Raw genomic sequence first — 21,168 nt, 5'->3', positions numbered from 1 at the left:
AGCTGGCCAAATATCATCACCCTGTACATTTTGGTTATTCAGAAGAAGTTGTTTAATGTTTTTAACATATTTGACCCATGTGACCTTGAATATGGGTCAAGGTCATTTATTTGAACAAACTTTGTAGCCCTTCATCTCAGTATGCTACTGGCTAAATATCATCACCCTGGGCATTTTGGTTATTGAGAAGAAGTTGTTTAAAGTTTTTAACATATTTGACCCATGTGACCTTGAATATGGGTCAAGGTCGTTCATTTGAACAAACTTTGTAGCCCTTCATCCCAGTTTGCTTCTGTCGAAATATCATCACCCTAGGCCTTTTGGTTAATAGGAAGAAGTCGTTTAAAGTAAAATATTGACACCGGACGGACAACGGACGGACAACGGACGCCGCGCCACGGCATAAGCTCACTTGGCACTTCGTACCAGGTGAGCTAAAAAACATATAAGCATTCAGATTATGTTCTTTGAATTACACAAATATCAATCAAATAAAGAAAAAAATGATTGAAATTTTAGATTACTCCCACTGAACAAATAGCTCACAGATTATATAGTACAAAGATTCTACACTGTCAAATGAAACAATACTGGCTAAGGAAACAAATATTTTCTTCACGCACGGTTCTGCCTCAACTATTTTTTTAAACATATTTTTTTGTTTTATCTATTTTTTTAATAGATACAATAATGGATTGGTTGTTGGTAATACAATGGGATGATGACAGAAGCTTGGAGACGTGTGTTCGTCAACAGTGTACCGATGCAGTGATCATCCCGATGTGGAGTTTCTAATTGTTTTTTGTATTCGTTTTGTTTCTGTGTGTTCCGTTGTTTCGTGTGGTCGATCTATCAGTGACAGGGAGACGTAATTATAACAAAGCCTTACGAGGATGAGTTTGAGAGATTACTCAAACATTCCCTCAATTACCACTGATAGCATGGGGGTTACAGGAGAGGGGGAGGCAAACAGGGCACTGGTACAGTTCCCTGGTGCCATACAGCTCAATAGGGGTCAATGGGGGTCACAAGGTCACATGACCAATTACATGAATATGATGAAGACAGTGCGTGTGCTACAGCCCCAGGGAGAGCCGATGTCACCAGACCCCAACAGTTTTGAGTGTTGGTCAGCTGTGGCCACTTTGATAATTTCATTAGTAGACTTGATGAGTTAACCAAGAAGGTATAGAGTAATTATGCTGATGTACCCATTTTCCATAATGAATTTTCACTCTGATATTTTTATTTCTATTTCCAAAGAAAGAAAAAAAAAAAAAGGTTTTTGTACTGTAGAGTTAGCAAAATGTATTCTCTTTACATATCTATGTAATAAACAAAGATTTGCTATAATTAGATTGACCTAAGTAACCTTTACACAATAAATTCCTTCCTTTCTAATTAATAATCTTCTTCAGATACACCCAAGGGAGCTAACTGGTTGCTGTGATGGGGGGCTATAGCCGGTAATCAGCAAAGGTCAGTTAATTACAGAAGTTTCGCTAGGGGAGACTACTTCTACACGCATAAAAATCCAATCAGCAATTTTAAACAAACAACCTGCAGGAGAAGAATCGCTAACTTCCAATACATCGGCAATTCATTTATTTCTGGTCTCCAATGAGACGAATGAATACCCTTATCCCTCCTCCCCTTACCTCCAGGATTATGATGGACAATGGAAGGCATGCAGCTTATTACTCCGAGCCATGTGATACTTTGTCGGCTGTCAGTGATCGCCGTGGCAACAGTATATACATCTGGGGGAGCCGATCAACCATATATATATTTTATCTAAATAAGGCCATGTTGGTAGCCAAACCTCACGTTTATGACAACACCAGATATTCATCATGACATGGGCTTCGCTACAAATTATGATTCTCAAACTAGCGTAACTTTGTTTGTTTCCTTTAGATCATAGATAAGATTTCGCTGGAGTTTATGTAGCACATCACAACCTGATGATAAAAAATATGATTTTTTTGTTCATATCAGTAAAAATGACACAATATAAGTTTGTATAAAAGCCAAAACCTGACTGATTTGCAACATCATTTCTCTCATTCTGTGAGATACAATTTCAGTTAATAAGTTCTGAAACGGTCGTAACTCATCGATGTAGAACTATTATTACAGGTTCTTCTTTTAGACAGCGTTCAATTTCCCCTAAAGTTTCAAAAAACATGCCCGTCTCCTGATTAAAAGCCGTTTTTACTTCTCGCTCCTTTAGATCAGAAATGCTTCCAAAAGCCTGCAGATTAAAACATGCCCATTGCTGATTAGGTACTAAACAGTTGCAAATGAAATTGACAATAGCTAGACTGTGTAGATTGTTTAGTTTTAGGGCGTCAAATTGTTCTTCTCATATCGAAACGTTCCTTTGTAAATACTGAAGTTGTGCTGAGCAAGTCAAGTCAATTTGTGGTTTTAACATCATTATTTTTTTATAAAAACAGAAGACAAATTAGGATGATAAAATTACATGTTGAGAATTCATTACTCTTGCTTTTAGTGTAGTACAGTTTTATTGAAAAAAAAGAGATTGTCCACAAAACAATTACATTCAACTTTTAACAAAATTCTACCTTCATTCCTATGTCCAGTTGCGTCAATATCTCTTTTTTGGACATCCATTTACTACTGGTGTTTGAAATACTTTTTCTGACAAGAATTTGCTTATTTTTGCAAAAGATCAAAAATATCCTTACAATAATTCTAACGATGAAACAGATCAGATAAAACCGAGTGAGCAGACGTCAGATTCTACATTTTTGTTTGAAACAAACATCATATGCAACTTGCAAACAGAATGTTTCCAACAGGATGGAGGCATACTGTTTTGCACTGGATTTAAACATTTTACCCGAGAATTACATTAATTTTTTTTCTCAAAAAGCTCCCAATAAAGTATGTTTTAAAACGAATTTTTCCTATAAATCTCACATAAAAATATTCTTAAAATAAATTTCTGCTGAAAAGTTTTTAAATTGATTTTATGGAAAGTGTTCTGTGTTGGGTCCTGCCATCAAACAGAGCAGCAGATTTTCACAACATATTTAAAGCATTAACCTTATGCCATGGTGGCGGCTCATTGGCTTTTATATAGAATCTATGAACATAATTTGCTGCATGTTGAAGAGATCGTTGGGATACTGGAGATTTGAAGGACATATTGTTCCGGCCACTTGACCTTGAATCTAAGGCTCTACACAGAAGTGCACACTTGAACAAATATCATTTACAAAACTCTCTGTATCTAGATCCATTACATGGGTTTAGACGATGGATGGCTCTGCGCTATGGTCGGTTTTACAATAGATTGTACTTTATAAATTTACCCGGTTCATTCAATCATCATTTTGTTTTGCTCCTGAATAGTTAGCATGATACATCTCATGATCAGTTCCGTGGTGTAAAAGTACTCGATCACTTCTCAAAGTCAACAATATCAGGTCTATCATTGGAAATTCTACAAATCTTTTTTGAAGATAAAAAGTTCAAAAACATGATTACTCCAATGGAATATCTGAAATTACCCACCAACAGCACTGTGATTAAACTTCATCAAATATTCATAATTCTCAAGTCGTCTGTAGTAGAGAAACGTTAGCTGATCAATCAACACGGACATTCGTGTCCACAAATCCGACCATCATTACACAACAATTCTCATCCTTCCTGTGTAATTAGTATTCACAATTACCATAACTTCTTTGTCCATTCCAACACTACCGTAGATTAAAAAAAATGTTTTGATATTAAAGGGAAGATTTCATAGAGAAAACAATGTACGGGAAACAAACTATTTACTTTGATGTTCATGTCTTCCATCCTGTGGTAATTATGATGAATTCTTTCTATTATCTCAGACATAATTACAAAATGACATATTTCTGATGACAATGCTTGTATGTATAAGGACATGTTGAACATGGGGACTGTTCGTTTTCCTACCAGAGCACATCCATCAACTCTACCATACTATCTTGTCTAACAATTATTAAATCTGTAATCAATATAACCAGCAATGCTTCACAGTACGTTATGTAATGAAACGGAATCCTGCTCCGTTAGCAATATTTATGTTAAGATGAGATTTGTGAGTACAGAAATTTTGGTTTCTTAAACCATATTGTGTCTTGTGACCAAGTTTTGTTCTCTAAAACAGAAAGCAAAGCTGCCGTAGATGTCAGACAGTGAAATATGTTTCCATATAAACAGCTTGAAAATTGAAAAGGTTCCAGATTTGCAGATTGAGGAGGTTCTAGATTAACAAGTTTCCATTAATGGGGTTCCAAATTATTGAATTATTAGATTATATGGCTCTGGATTAACCTCAAGGTTACATTATAAACAGGTTCCATATTAACAAGGTTCTATATTAACTCATTCACCCCTGAAATTTCATAATAAACTATTCCAACCTTTGAATTGAAGGAGTTCAAATGTGTCATCAGAGGTGAATGAGTTAATGAAAGTCATGTAATAAGTTCCCGATCAAGAAATTCTAGATAAACACATTTCCTAACTAACAACGTTCCAGAGGTTCCATGTTAAACAAGGTTCCATGTTAACTAATTCGACCCTGAAGACACATTTAAACTCTAAGTGTGGAATAGTTTATTATGAAATTTCAGGGGTGAATGAGTTGAAAAGTTTATATACCAGCAAGGTTCAGCTTTATTTGTTACCACGCCTGGAATTTGGCAGCATACTTCAGGACTGGCGTCAAATACTTGAAACTAAAATAAAATCCCATCAATTGTATTGTACATCAGTCTTTGCCCACAATATCAACACTGTATCACAAAACATGACAACTTACAAGTGCATCCCTGCTGCAATGACACAAAAGGGCTTCCGGAACCATAGAAAGAAAATCTCAAAATATCTAAATTTAATTATCGTAAAGCTTCACCCTGATAGCATTGAAATCACTAACTACATCAATATGCCTCAGTTTCAGGAACATTAACACATTTTTCTTTCAAAAGGTAGCCTTTTGAAGAACCCATATATAGCTTAAATTCATGTTATATATTTCTTATTGTGTATCATGTAAATGTATAAAGTAGTGCCTTTTTCAAGAACCACCCCTCCCCCCCCCCCCCCCCCCCCCAAGGTGAAGGTGATTTGTTTGTTGATCAGTCCTTGTGAAGGTTATAGATACAAAAGCTGACTCTTAAAAAAAGATGTATTTCCAGAATTTCTCATTTTAGACCTTCCTAAAACAACACCATGCCACAGAAATATATATACATTAGGGTTCACCTGAAGTTGGGTTTGAGAATGTCTCTATGTTAAGTCAATTAATCTGATTTCAGTTTGAGACAGCTAGACTCCATTCTGGTGGCATTCGGACCACGATTTGAACCCTAATTTACCAGGACAGTTTGTCTAACACTAAAGCCACATATCTTATACTGCAGCATTATTTAACACAATAAGTACAATACTAAAATCAAAAATTGATTAATTTAGTTTTTGAAGAAAACAAACACACGTTAATTGGTTTGGTTTTGAAAAATAAAAAAAACAACCAACAAATCCTTTATTTACACAAAACAAACTAAATCTAATTCTGTTTTAGAGACAGCAAGTCTTTGAGGTGTTTCCACAAAGCAGTATCTCAGCTACTGATAGCTATGTTGTTTCTGCAGCAACTACGGTTATCCTCAACAACTGTGACAAGAAAATATATGGCTGACCCTCATTGGTGGCCCTCCCAAACTCCTTCCAAATTCAATTATCAAAATATGGCAGATTGCATTTTTCTTGATAAATCTTATCATGGAATGTTTAGAATCAAAGACAGGCACAAATCATATATGGTGCCATATGTTCTATGAAAACTTACAAATCTTGTATCACATGAATCTGGTACAGAAATTGCACTGCCTGGTATATTTCCCTCGTATTTCATTGTGGAATCTGACAAGATCGGAGCTTATCTCTCTATACATAGCCCTCGCTGAGCTATTGGAAGGTTTGTTTTATATAAACAACCATTCAGTATTTCAAGAACCAATACATTTACAAGTATCGAGCAAAACACTTTTGACTTTGTAAACAGTTTGATGGGCTGCAAAATTCACTGCCATAAATTTCTTTCAGATCTTGAACGAAGGTCATCTATGTTCAAATCAGTGAGGGTTTTGGGGGTTGAAAATACCGTATTTTATCTGATAAATCATTTTGGGACTTAACGGAACCTAATGCTCAAAAGAGACAATGATGTTAGGTGAAGAGGGTGATGGGGGTCTTGGAAACGGGTCAGATGGCTTTCTGGACCCAGTTTCATGAACATTTAACTTAATAAAAAACTTCTTCAGGGAAACAATATTGGCCTTAACTTCACTGTTACTTTCCTATGGATAATTTAAAATGAATGAAATTCATTTTTCTGGCAGTTCATTATTGTCTTGGAAACTTCGGTCTGAGGAGATTTTTTCAAACTGCTTCATATTTTACTTGATTTCACATTTTACTTCATATTTTATTTAATTTCACATTTTACTTCATATTTTACTTAATTTCACATTTTATTTCATATTTTACTTAATTTCACATTTTACTTCATATCTTATTTTATAGGACAGGCATTGCTTTCACAATCAGCTTCACCAAAATATCCCTTTAAACAATGTTTATGAAGTTGACCGATACTGTGGGGGTCAATCTTGTACCTCCCAACCCACACAATGTGGGTGAAACACTTCAGAACATGTGCCAACCAGAACCAACTTTGTCTTAAAGGGAGGACATTTATTGGAATGGCCAATAAATACAGCATTTCTAAAAGGCAGTTTATCTAAAAGACAGCACCAGGGGTATACTTCGGATATAATATGACCTGAGATACGGAAACAAAGTCTGAATATTGAACAAAGAACTAGCAAACATTATCTAATCTTCAGATATTTTAGAGGAAAATAAACACTAGTTGTTATAAATCTGTATATTGAAAATGCCAAATTATATGTCTGTCAAATCAACAAAGGGAAAGAAAGCTGGCAGACAATGGCTGTCATGGACAATCTTCTTTTCCCAATAATGCTATTTATAACTTATGACCTTTACAAACTTGTTTGTAGGTCAACTTGGGTGTCTGGTTTAAGTTTCATGACCTTTAACAAAGGAAAACTACAAAAATGTTTTGTATTTTTCTTCCTCAAAACTGAAAGCCAATGCAAGCAATGTCAAAATAGGTTTAAGTGAAATCCGTTTTAGACTTGAGATACATGTAATACCTATATTTGTAAAAGAATAAATTGATTTGCTACTTCATGCACTGATCTGATGATCACTTACCTTGACAGAGCGTCACCAAACTGACCAGACCTATAGTCAAAGTCGGAGGTGTTGGGATCGGGTAGGTCATCAGGGTCCAACTGCCCACTCACTGTAGAGATAAAGATGTTAAACATTAATAAAAACAATGTCATGAGCCAAACTGACCAGTCACTTTACAGGTAAGACATAAAACAATGAAAATAGTGTGGGCCAAACTGATCAGTCACTTTACAGGTAAGACATAAACCATTTACAATAGTGTGGGCCAAACTGACTGGTCACTTTACAGGTAAGACATAAAACAATGAAAATAGTGTGGGCCAAACTGACAAGTCACTTTACAGGTAAGACATAAACCATTTACAATAAAATGGGCCAAACTGACCAGTCACTTTACAGGTAAGACATAAACCATTAACAACAGCATGGGCCAAACTGACTGGTCACTTTACAGGTAAGACATAAACCATTTACAATAACATGGGCCAAACTGACCAGTCACTTTACAGGTAAGACATAAAACATTTACAATAGCATGGGCCAAACTGACCAGTCACTTTACAGGTAAGACATAAACCATTTACAAGTGTGGGCCAAACTGACCAGTCACTTTACAGGTAAGACATAAAACATTTACAATAGCATGGGCCAAACTAACTAGTCACTTTACAGGTAAGACATAAACCATTTACAATAGCATGGGCAAAACTGACCAGTCACTTTACAGGTAAGACATAAACCATTAAAAATAGTGTGGGCCAAACTGACCTGTCACTTTACAGGTAAGACATAATTCCATTAAAAATAGTGTGGGCCAAACTGACCAGTCAATTTACAGGTAAGACATATTAAAACATTAACTATAGCATGGGCCAAACTGACTGGTCACTTCACAGGTAAGACATAAAACATTTAAAATAGTGTGGGCCAAACTGACCAGTCACTTTACAGGTAAGACATAAAATATTAACAATAGCATGAACCAACATCTTGTTAAAGTGATGCAGAAATTATCATCAGTAATGTGTACCTTATAACTAAACAGTCACAGGGGAGAGATTAAATGTATATATTCAGTACGAAAGAAAGTTCGGTTTCGATTACTGATATATGGTGTGATGATTATGTAGGTTATGATTTATATCCAAGTTCAATCAAAAACCTAAAGAGACGATCATCTAAAAGAAACTGCTACACAAATTGACATGATTTAGTTGAAAAGATTTTTTTTCCTATTCCAAACAAATGTTTAAATTTCTGGTTTGGTGCAAAGACAAAAAGGAAAATTAAAATTGTCTGGCATCGTGACAATAGGAAATCCTGAACCTTCTGAATGACAATTTAACTAACTCAGAGGGCTGCAATGATAATGTCAACCTATTTCCCTTCATTACGATGTCACATGTCGTTATAGAGTGTGCTGGGAGGGCCCAGCTACTGTCTCCATGGTAAACGTCCACTCAGATGTATCTTTATTTCTACCCATGAATTCAGACAACCGGGCAGATGGCTATTAACAGCCCAAATTTCTGTCCATTTTTATGCAACTTTTCCTGATGTGTGAGACTAGCATTTGGATGGCCATCAAAGTTGTCATTTCTGAGGTATGTAAATTTCCTCTTCGTTATGACAGTGATTGGACCGGCCAACAATGGACCATCAAACCAAGACTGTCTTCCACCGACACTTCAGCTGTGAATTTTTTATATTTTTTTTTTTATATTTTGGCTATCCATCATTGCTGTGTGTAATTATTTCAAAATGTTAACAAGAAATAATTGAACTGGTAAAAAGAGATGACTGTCTTTTTTTTCACTGAATGTCTGTCCTGATCAAGGGCGAGAGAAGAACAACGCATCTTCCTTAGTAGGGTAAGATGGTGGCCTCTGCATTCTCTCATGAACTGTGATCATTTCAAAATAAAAACCAAATTATGGCAAAGCCTTTAATAGTAGGAATAAAGATTTATTAACATAAAATTATCCCCCTGTAGGCTAGACTGCATAGTAAATTATGAGTTCTTTAACTTTTCCCACCAATACTATGATTAATGCTCCGTAACTTAATCCTAGGCACTAGCCACCGCGATAGCCTCCGCTCAAATGGAGGGCTATATGTTACACCGGGTCTTATACTCTAATGAGTAAAGTAAACTAATTATATTCTGAAGAATGGCGGTGTTCATCATTCTATCATTAAGAGGTGCATAGAAAGTTATAAAAATGACGCCCGTTGAAGGCATGAGTCACAAGTATTGATTGGTCGTTAACTCCTGTTGTGTTTTGTTGAAGCACAGTGCGAGTCGTCGATCCTGTAAACCTCATCGACACTATCGTGGACCTGATCTGCCCCTGTGCGACATATCAACCAATCACATCATTCGACCTATGACCTGTACAGAACTGACCTCAAGTGTGACCACAGACTGACCAGCTTGTTGGTTAATTCCACATCAGTGAAGAGAAATGTCATCAAATGACATTCAGAACATGAAGACATATGGAACAGTTTGTTTGGACAGATGATTAATACTTTTACCATGTTTAATAGTTTTTCGATTAAATCCCAGAATAGATCGAAGTATTACAAATTCTCATTAATTTGACCAGTAACCTCTACAACATTTGTTTTGAAAACTGACTCGGATTTAAACACAGTGTCCGCCTTCATTTAAGATTCATGGTTTTTATTTGCTACCAAATGTAACAAAGTCAATTTTGTGTACATTCCATCTTTGACTGACATGACATTGTTTACTCTAAAGTTTAATAAATAGAGAATCTGAACTCATCTTGAACTGATCACATACACTCAAGTCAAAAATAAAAGAGTTCAAACAAGGGAAGATAATTTAACAAAGATAATTTGATGATTCTCCCTATACATTCTGTAAAGTATAAACATTATCCACCAGCCTACCATATGAGCTGTATTTTATGACCAAAACAATGGAGAGTTTTTACTGTTCTGATCGATGGTGACATGTTCTGCCCTCTGACCTCCCATCGTCTTACATCTGACGTCACATGACCACTATGACTAACAGAAAATGCCTTGCCCCTTGTTGTGAGGTAGTGAATTACTGCATTATTACCGAGAGGTGACGGATTGGTCTGGGTAGGTTTGTGACAGAGATTGGTGAAACAGTAGCAGTATTGATCCAAGTCTAATAATAACGCTGTTAATACCGATAAATCCCTTTGAAACAATAAGAGCAGAAACCCAACTCTTTGTATTCTGTTATAAACATATTGCCATTAACAACACCGCTAGCCACCTGATACTCTTGACCTTTCGGTAATCTCGTTACCTGCACAGGGATATATAGTCTACCACCGATTAGAATGCCACACAGTAGAATATGTCCTATACGTTTTTTGCCTAATTCAATTGTGAATTTCACTATGTTGTTTTGAACAAGAACTTTATACCAGGTATTCTTTAAATATTTGGAAAAGAAAATAAATGTTGTTAGCCTTAAATCGTCTAGTACAGTTGAACCTACAAATACTTGTAAAAACAGACCTTTATGATTAAGAAACACTCTGTACATACATTCGTATATAACCTGTGTGGTAAAAACCTGTTGAATCAAAATCTTAACAATATGGTATATACAGTAGACTTTCAAATATTAAAAATGTTCAACAATATAAAGTCATTTAAACATACAACTGTATAAAAAGTTAACTGAAATCTAAAAACAGAAATCTTCAAAATATCTTGATTCTGTCCACTTTAATGTTTTTCTACAACTTATGGTTTCACATACATTATATCAATGATCAATGACAGAGTTGTCCCTTTGAATGTTTTTAAAGCATATATATTTACATTATACATGATTAGTGAGAGTTATTGCCCTTGAATATTTCTATTAAAACTATCATTAAGGCAGTTTTATCTCTCCTAAAGGTTTTTATTTTTATTTTCATTTGTGACCGAGCTAATTTCCCTGAATTATTCTAATTATACCAACATTTAATGACAAAGTAATTTTCCCTGAATATTTTTTTTATACAAATTCTAATATTTTTAGATGACTTAATTCAGTGTACCAAAATGTGTCTATCATTGTGTGTTTTTACATGTATCTTTTTGTGTCTTTTAAATATGTCCTGTATTAATTTTACAATTTACATAAAACCTTTCACATGTTTCATAATGTGTAAATTTTTCAGGAGTTGAAGTTAGGCTGTTTTAAGGTAGCATACAGCCTTAAATAATCCCAGGCTCAGTGGTGCTACAAGTAATTATTACAAAACTGACGGTATAAGCAAATTGATAAGTAAACAAACACTAGCATTTTTTTCTCTCAAATATGCATAAACACCTGCCTACAACAGGCTTTTATGTAAGGTTCCAGGATGGAGAAAAAATTTGAACAAGTATTTACGAATTTCTATAAATCCATTTTCGGAGACAAGAAAAAACCCATTGACATTGCTGGAGGCTTGGATTCAATTTCCAGCTTTAAAATTTAACAGCTTTTGAGTGAATGGGGAGGGGGAGTGGTGTAGGTTGTATTTCACTACTTTATAGCCCCAAAATACATTAACATGGATTCCCGGTATGTGACAAGTCAACTAAAGTACATATCCACCATTCAGCACAACCACTGGTCTCCTGAGCCAGCGCTGGTACCCATCTGACAAACTCCCTCTGATATTTATAATCCCAAAAGCCCCCCCTAATTGTGTTGAAATTTACGAGGGAGAACAGGGATTAGATATTGTAATTTGAAAAGAACATAAAATTATGCAAGGACTAGGGTGAAAATGATGGAAGTCTTTCTTAATATTACTCAAAATATTGTGATAATTATGTTCAATTAGCCAGCAGTGACAGTAATGGTTTAAAACGGACATAAAAAATAACTCTTTATTTTTTTTCGGTGAATTATTTTTAAAGTGATGTCTTGTTAACTTCTAACAAGGGTCTCTGGCAAAGAAATAGAAATGATATTCTATACCTGCATGCAGCTGGCTATCTTTAGTCTAGTTTCAAGTTACGGGACTGGTCAAATTAAACTGGAATTTCATTAATGTGCACTCAAATAGCCGGAAAACTACATTTGTGACTCGGGTCTTATAATGTTGACACATAACAACCTTTTCTTATAAAGTTTATTGGAGGGGGCCAACCTCCTTATCAAAAACTGCTCGCAGTCTTGCCTTTTGAGATGTTTTTTCATTTCATCGTTACGTGGCAAAACTTACTAAAATTAGACCAATGGCATGTGGTTTGAAACAATTAAACTGCCGATATGACATTGGACTTCATACTTGATCGTCATGACAGAATATGTGCTAGTCTTTTTCACATTCAAGTATTTCAAAAAATGCAAGTAAATTAGTTGCTTAATATCTTTTTATATTTAAAACCTTCATAACTTAAAAAAAAATGTTATGGCAAAATGGTATGGTCTAAGTCTGGAATTCAATTAAGGTCACCCAAGGACGGCAAAGGTTGTCCCGATTTGCCGCTAGGGATGCCCTATATCAAGGAAGTCACACAAAAACATCACTGTCCATGGCAGTACCTGTCAATTGCAAACCTACCACAGACGAAAACATCTCTCAGACATTCTCGGAATAAAAGTCCGCCGTTTAAGAGCTTTCAATTGTCTGGCTGTGCGAGTCGGTTCCGCGGATCTCATAGAGGACGTCAGTTACAGAAATACCTAAACCTGTTGATATGTATTACCTGGGATATCTGAAGCCAGACTGAATTCAGGAAATAAAGCTTGCAACTCGATTATAACGAAATGGATTTCCAGGTTTATTGAATTAAACCAGTGGTATAGATATATATTACATACCAACAAAAGTGATATTGGAAAGAAAAAAAAAATGAAAAGATTGATTAAATTTTAACCAGTGCCATGAAACCCAATGTACATGAAACTTCAACCTAAAACAAAAAAAGTGAAACACAATATTTCACACCCAACACATTTTTTCCAATATATATATATATACACATATGCAGACTTTTGCTGACAAGCAAATTAAGGATTTTGTAACATAGTTCCCCAGCTGGTCGAAATAATTCTGAAATTGTCTAAATGAAGTTCTTCTACTAACGGTTGTCTTGTAACCTCAGCTGTTGCAAGCAAATAAAATGCAAACACACCAGTATATTTTTATATCAATTATATATTGTTATATTGATTGTTTAGGCATTTTACATCATTATGTAATTTGTGAGTCCCCCAAGAATTATTAATTTACATTCAGTTCATCAATATTGCTCCCTTCAAGTTACTTGGCTTGGCTAGCATCAACTGATTATTGACACATATTTCCTTACCAGATAGCCAAAGCAAACTGAAGGTAGTACCAAACACCACAGCTGTTATAGCCCTTTCGCCAAATGTATTATTTGTGTAATAAATTGTAGTATTTAATCTCAATATGCCTTGTTTGTGTCTTTTGTTCAGAAATTTTAAAATATATGAAACATTCATGTCTATGATTTTCTCAAAATAACACAAAACTACATACCAGACTGATGACAGAAACGTGATTTAATTTTAATTGCTAAAGTCTCACTGAACTTGGTAATAAGCCTCACATTTAGTTATTGTTATAATCAAACAAACAATTTAAAAAGAATACTTGCAGTCCTCAATTAGGTACTTTTAGGTGAAAATTGTTATATTATGGGAAATTATTGACAATAGACTCTCAGCCAATCAGAGTTAAGGAAATACCTAACATAAACACCAGGTATATGTTTATAGATCTTTGGCTTACCAAGTCTGTCTATTTTCCATTTTTATCTTTTAAAATCGGCAAGATTCAGTTCATCTTGATTTTTCTCAATTATGTTACCCTCTTCAAATTACTGAAAGAGTTTGGCAGCTTTTAAAATCTTTTCAAACTTCTTAAAAGGTTGACAGAAGGAAATACAAAATGACTTCCTGAGAGAAAAAAAACTTGCACTTCCAGGTCAGGTTGAAGACAATTCCTTTTTACATCACACCAGGACTTTTTTTTCTGTCTGTTAGAGCATGAAGTAATAGAAGCTATAACATTTCATTTGGAATCATTGAATGCAAGAAAAAAAAGACTAGCATTGGAACATGAATGCGTTTGTGTAAATTGTTCATTTATTGGTAGAGGAACTGAGCAATTGTCCCGTTCCATTAGAAGCTGGGGTTATAACTGTTGCATGCCGAGGAGGACCTGATGAGCCAGCGACCTTATTAGGGACGCTGTGGCACCTTTATAGCGCCCTAAAATTAACAACAGTGGCCACAGCACCAAGCCACTCAAGGCCGCTACTGGCCACCAGAATTGCGATGGCAACACTCACATTTCAGGAGTAAAATTGGATTGAGAATATCCAGAACGCCCAATAAAAGCCTGCTTCAGAAGGTAATAAAAAATGGTCATTTTTCCCTACAACATCGACAGCAATGCCACAAATTCCTCTTTATCTACCGATGCTAACACAATTTGTCTACCGGAATCCAATATATACAACAAAACCCAATATCATCATCAATTTATCATGTCATTATTAGAGAAATTGTAACCTAGCGCATCACGCTTTTTATTATTGGAGAAACTATAACATAGTGCATCATGGTTTTTATCACAAGACTCGGGCAATGGTTGGGTAGTCAGCTGAAGTAATCTATTGTACAGTAATTAAGATTCACTTGAATGAAAAACATAATTTGATCATGTTATCAGCCAGGTTATATGCACTGTTTTACAAGGATTTAATGGGTTTTTCTCTTTTTCAAATAAAAGTTTGACCCAGGAGAAATTTGTCAACACCCACATATGTACAACAAATAAACATTTGAACACAGCTGACCAGATAGTTGTTTTGGCACTATAGGTAGCTGTTTAGAAATCAGAAGGTTGGAATTCTGCCTCACTAATTGCAGTTTTCCATTCTTCATTATGAATCAAAGATAATGTTTGGCAGCAAGAACATATAGGTATAGCTATAGTGAAGGCATACTCAACTGACTTGAAGGAGGGATAATTTAGTTAACTTATTCAACCAATTCACCATATGACACAATGAAAATTTAAATGCATAATTTTAAAACTTTATTCCCACAACAAAGTTTTATGAAATAAAAAGCTTGTATAATTCATCAGGTTGTTCTATAAATTGTACATGGCATGCCTGGGTCCACTGCCAATCTTAGGGGTACCCTTTCCTTTGACCCTTTTGGATTCCAATCCATCATTATAGCCCGAAAATTCTCTTACAATTTCATCCGAACAGCCATAAAAGTCTACACGCAGCATTATAGCCTTATCTCCTTCTTCCTCTTAGATAAGAAGGAAAAAACCTCATAAACAGAATTCGACTATAAAGTTGTGCAAATAAAAACAGAATTCCTCTCTGGTCTGCCAATTAACTAACGCCTTAGATAGCCAATATAACAGACCCAAACACCCCATCATTTAATCAGATGTGTCTCAAAATTATTAATGCAATAAAAATACAAGGTTATTTCTTCAAATGAATAATTTTCTGCAGAGATTACTATTTTTATCTTAGATTCAAAAGCACACAAAATTGATCTTCTTCTGATCTTGATGAACCCAGTTGGCTTTTGGGCTGGGTAGTAAATAGAATGCTATGTCCATAAAACCTACAGGGAGAAGTGGGAGGGGTGGAGTGGGAGGGTGGAGTAGCTACCTCATTTGTTAATGATTGCTAATCAAGTTGCTGGCAGGTGCTTTGACCAGTAACTCCCCCGACCCTGTACTTAAAGGCTATCAGTAGCTCAGACATGGCACCACAACAAGTTTTTAAGGCGAATCTGTGCTTGTTTACTGTCCTTAAATCACCTTTGGGGACCTTGTTTCCCCTTTGAGGATAGGCCATTTCCTTTTTTCCTACATCCCCTTTGAGGACATGCCATTTCCTTGTTTTCTGTCCAGGCATAACCTTTAAGAGTGCATGAGCATTGTCCTTATTTACAGTAAATGTACTGTCATCGGCAATCAGCACGATATCCAAAAGGACTTTACTGATTACAGATCAGAACCTGAACCAGAATCACATTTTAGGGTGAGCAATGGATTTGTATACTGTACTGTCATCTTGTTTGAGGGCAAGCCAATTGTTTACTGCAGAGTTAGAACTACTGATACTGGCAGTCACCAGGGGAGATAAGCCTATCACCTACTGGATGGTGCACTGGCCTCAACTGTCAAATTTCTATCCTGAATAAATGCTGGGCTGCTTTGAACTTTACCTTTTTTCCTATCACCTACAGAATTGCTTATTTTGGCCGGATCTTTATTCAGGTGATTGATTGGTCTGGTGTGGCCCTGAAGGTGTGTTTGTGGCTTCCTTATTTACACTAACCTAAGGTCACATAAAGAAAATTCTTTAAACCAAACTCAAGTGTTTAAACATAATATCACTTTCTGTTTCCTGTCTCAGTTACAGAGATAAACAATGTATCTGGCTCCATTGTTTCCCATCCAGACCAATCCGGGTGTCTTAAAGTTTCCAAACATAGGCAGATAAAATGTCTGCCTTAATTGTTTGTTTCCTGTTCCCAATACAGGGTGGTAGCCTGATTGACCTTGGCTGACCTCAGATAAATGGCCCCTCACACTTGTGGGTGGTAATGTAGCACCCAATGAGCCAGATAAGGAAACAATAAAAAAAAAAACAGTTTGACCCTTGTTAGCAATCACCAGTAGGGGTTTTATCTTCTCCTGGGCAGCTATAACTTATAATGAGACTCCAGGTGCTGCTGTTATGTCTGGCTGAGGTACGTGAAAAATGGAGCAGTCAATTCTGGCTAAAATAGGAGCAGAGGACAAATCTGAGTAACTACAAATGTGTGTAAGCTGTAGCAGTATAAATAGGAACAAATGACAGGGGAACAAACAGGAACAGACAACAGGGGTACAAACAGGAACAGACAACAGGGTACAAACAGGAACCGACAACAGGGGTACATATAGGAACAGACAGGGATAAAAACTGCAACAGGCAACAAGGGTACAGACAGGAACAGACAACATGGGTAAAAACAGGAACAGACAACAGGGGTACATACAGGAGCAGACAACAGGGGTAAAAACTGGAACAGACAACAGGGGTACGCACAGGAACAGACAACAGGGGTAAAAACTGGAACAGACAACAGGGGTATACGAAAAGGAACAGACAACAGGGGTACATACAGGAACAGACAACAGGGGTATACGAACAGGAACAGACAACAGGGGTACAAACAGGAACAGACAACAGGGGTACAAACAGGAACAGACAACATGGGTAAAACAGAAACAGACAACAGGGTAAAAACAGGAACAGACAACAGGGGTACAAACAGGAACAGACAACAGAGGTACAAACAGGAACAGACAACAGGGGTAAAAACAGAAACAGACAACAGGGTAAAAACAGGAACAGACAACAGGGGTACACACAGGCACAGACAACAGGGGTAAAAACTGGAACAGACAACAGGGGTACAAACAGGAGCAGACAACAGGGGTAAAAACAGGAACAGACAACAGGGGTACACACAGGCACAGACAACAGGGGTAAAAACTGGAACAGACAACAGGGGTACATACAGGAACAGACAACAGGGGGAAATACAGGAACAGACAACAGGGGTATACGAAAAGGAACAGACAACAGGGGTACAAACAGGAGCAGACAACAGGGGTACATACAGGAACAGACAACAGGGGTACAAACAGGAACAGACAACAGGGATACAAACAGGAACAGACAACAGGGGTACAGACAGGAGCAGACAACAGGGGTAAAAACAGGAACAGACAACAGTGGTACAAACAGGAACAGACAACAGGGGTAAAAACAGGAACAGACAACATGGGTACAAACAGGAACAGACAACAGGGGTAAAAACTGGAACAGACAACAGGGGAACATACAGGAGCAGACAACAGGGGTAAAAACAGAAACAGACAACAGGGGTACACACAGGAACAGACAACAGGGGTACATACAGGGACAGACAACAGGGGTACATACAGGAACAGACAACAGGGCTACGAACAGGAACAGACAACAGGGGTACAAACAGCAACAGACAACAGGGGTACATACAGGAGCAGACAACATGGGTAAAAACAGAAACAGACAACAGGGGTCCATACAGGAGCAGACAACAGGGGTAAAAACAGAAACAGACAACAGGGTAAAAACAGGAACAGACAACAGGGGTACACACAGGCACAGACAACAGGGGTAAAAACTGGAACAGACAACAGGGGTACAAACAGGAGCAGACAACAGGGGTAAAAACAGGAACAGACAACAGGGGTACACACAGGAACAGACAACAGGGGTAAAAACTGGAACAGACAACAGGGGTACAAACAGGAGCAGACAACAGGGGTACATACAGGAACAGACAACAGGGGGAAATACAGGAACAGACAACAGGGGTATACGAAAAGGAACAGACAACAGGGGTACAAACAGGAGCAGACAACAGGGGTACATACAGGAACAGACAACAGGGGTACATACAGGAACAGACAACAGGGGTAAAAACAGAAACAGACAACAGGGGTACATACAGGAGCAGACAACAGGGGTAAAAACAGAAACAGACAACAGGGGTACGCACAGGAACAGACAACAGGGGTAAAAACTGGAACAGACAACAGGGGTAAAAACAGGAACAGACAACAGTGGTACAAACAGGAACAGACAACAAGGGTACAAACAGAAACAGACAAGGTTACAAACTGGAACAGACAAAATGGTAACAAATGGGAATAAACAAAAGGGGTACAAACTGCAACAAATAACAGGGATATCAAACTGGAACAAAACCAAAGGGTACAAAACTGAAACAGATATCAGAGATGTAAATTAGAGCAGAAAATAGGGGTATGAATTTCAGCAGAAGACAATGGTACAACCTGAAACTGAGGTCAGGTGCAACAGGAGCAGAAGACAAGAGTACAACCTGAAATTGTGGTCAGGTGCAAACAGGAGCAGAAGACAAGAGTACAACCTGAAATTGTGGTCAGGTGCAAACAGGAGCAGAAGACACTAGTACAAACTGGAGGAAACAAAAGATACCCAATGAAGCTGTAGACAATAGTACAAACCAGAACAGATTTTTTTTATCAGGATTCTTATAGGAATCCATGATGAGTAAAAACTGTAGCACTGATGACTGAGGTACAACCTGCAAAGACGAGAAGGTACAGGCAGCGATATTTTTGGACTGAAAACATAGGAATTCATGAAGTTGAATGGCAATCCTTAACACAATTTAAACAATTTGGAATACCTGGCAATAAATAGGATGTGTTTGACATAGAAGCAATGACATTTCTTTATTTTAACAAGTAATGAGCTAGTCTGGTGTAGTGTATCCCTGAATAAACCTGCACATGCTACAAAATGGCTCAGTAGCTCTCCGTACCATGTAAGTCATGTATGCTCAGTAGCTCTCCGTACCATGTAAGTCATGTATGCTCAGTAACTCTCGTTACCATGTAAGTCATGCATGCTCAGTAGCTCTCCGTACCATGTAAGTCATGTTTGCTCAGTAGCTCTCTGTACCATGTAAGTCATGTATGCTCAGTAGCTCTCCGTACCATGTAAGTCATGTATGCTCAGTAGCTCTCTGTACCATGTAAGTCATGTATGCTCAGTAGCTCTCCGTACCATGTAAGTCATGTATGCTCAGTAGCTCTCTGTACCATGTAAGTCATGTATGCTCAGTAGCTCTCCGTACCATGTAAGTCATGTATGCTCAGTAGCTCTCTGTACCATGTAAGTCATGTATGCTCAGTAGCTCTCCGTACCATGTAAGTCATGTATGCTCAGTAGCTCTCTGTACCATGTAAGTCATGTATGCTCAGTAGCTCTCCGTACCATGTAAGTCATGTATGCTCAGTAGCTCTCTGTACCATGTAAGTCATGTATGCTCAGTAGCTCTCCGTACCATGTAAGTCATGTATGCTCAGTAGCTCTCTGTACCATGTAAGTCATGTATGCTCAGTAGCTCTCCGTACCATGTAAGTCATGTATGCTCAGTAGCTCTCTGTACCATGTAAGTCATGTATGCTCAGTAGCTCTCCGTACCATGTAAGTCATGTATGCTCAGTAGCTCTCTGTACCATGTAAGTCATGTATGCTCAGTAGCTCTCCGTACCATGTAAGTCATGTATGCTCAGTAGCTCTCTGTACCATGTAAGTCATGTATGCTCAGTAGCTCTCCGTACCATGTAAGTCATGTATGCTCAGTAGCTCTCTGTACCATGTAAGTCATGTATGCTCAGTAGCTCTCCGTACCATGTAAGTCATGTATGCTCAGTAGCTCTCTGTACCATGTAAGTCATGTATGCTCAGTAGCTCTCCGTACCATGTAAGTCATGTATGCTCAGTAGCTCTCTGTACCATGTAAGTCATGTATGCTCAGTAGCTCTCCGTACCATGTAAGTCATGTATGCTCAGTAGCTCTCCGTACCATGTAAGTCATGTATGCTCAGTAGCTCTCTGTACCATGTAAGTCATGTATGCTCAGTAGCTCTCCGTACCATGTAAGTCATGCATGCTCATCAATATTTAGCTATATCCTGTAGGTTCTCTCTGCTCATCAATATCTGTCCGTAATTCACACGTAAAAAAAGTCTTTTCTTAAAATCTATTTCAATTCTCCAACAATGCAGCGCCATTACAAGATAAAACATCTCCCAACAAGTCCCATTAAAACAGCAAGTCATTACGCACTTAAACATCCTTGTAATTATTCATCACTAATTGTCGTACTGTTTTCTTCCACATTCTTCGGTGTAAAACTGAATGTAACATTTTCAACCATTTTGTTTTAATCTAATTTTACATTCATTGCTCAATGAGCAACAGAATAAA

General features: G+C 37.1%; 1 protein-coding gene across 4 annotated transcripts in view; it reads right to left on the bottom strand.

Annotated features, from left to right (window-relative positions):
- LOC110467153 (inactive tyrosine-protein kinase transmembrane receptor ROR1-like) overlaps positions 1-21,168 on the bottom strand; it is a 238,023-nt gene that overhangs the window by 111,219 nt on the left and 105,636 nt on the right. For all 4 annotated transcript variants that reach the window (XM_021524103.1, XM_021524101.1, XM_021524105.1 and 1 more), the window contains exon 3: positions 7,315-7,405. In XM_021524103.1, coding sequence (XP_021379778.1) covers positions 7,315-7,405 — 91 coding nt within the window. The remainder of the gene's footprint in view (positions 1-7,314; positions 7,406-21,168) is intronic.

This window comes from Mizuhopecten yessoensis, unplaced genomic scaffold (genome assembly GCF_002113885.1).
Source record: "Mizuhopecten yessoensis strain PY_sf001 unplaced genomic scaffold, ASM211388v2 scaffold11163, whole genome shotgun sequence".
Lineage (NCBI taxonomy): Eukaryota > Metazoa > Mollusca > Bivalvia > Pectinida > Pectinidae > Mizuhopecten > Mizuhopecten yessoensis.
Note: the sequence above shows the minus strand (reverse complement) of the source record. Positions and strands in the feature narration are given on the sequence as shown.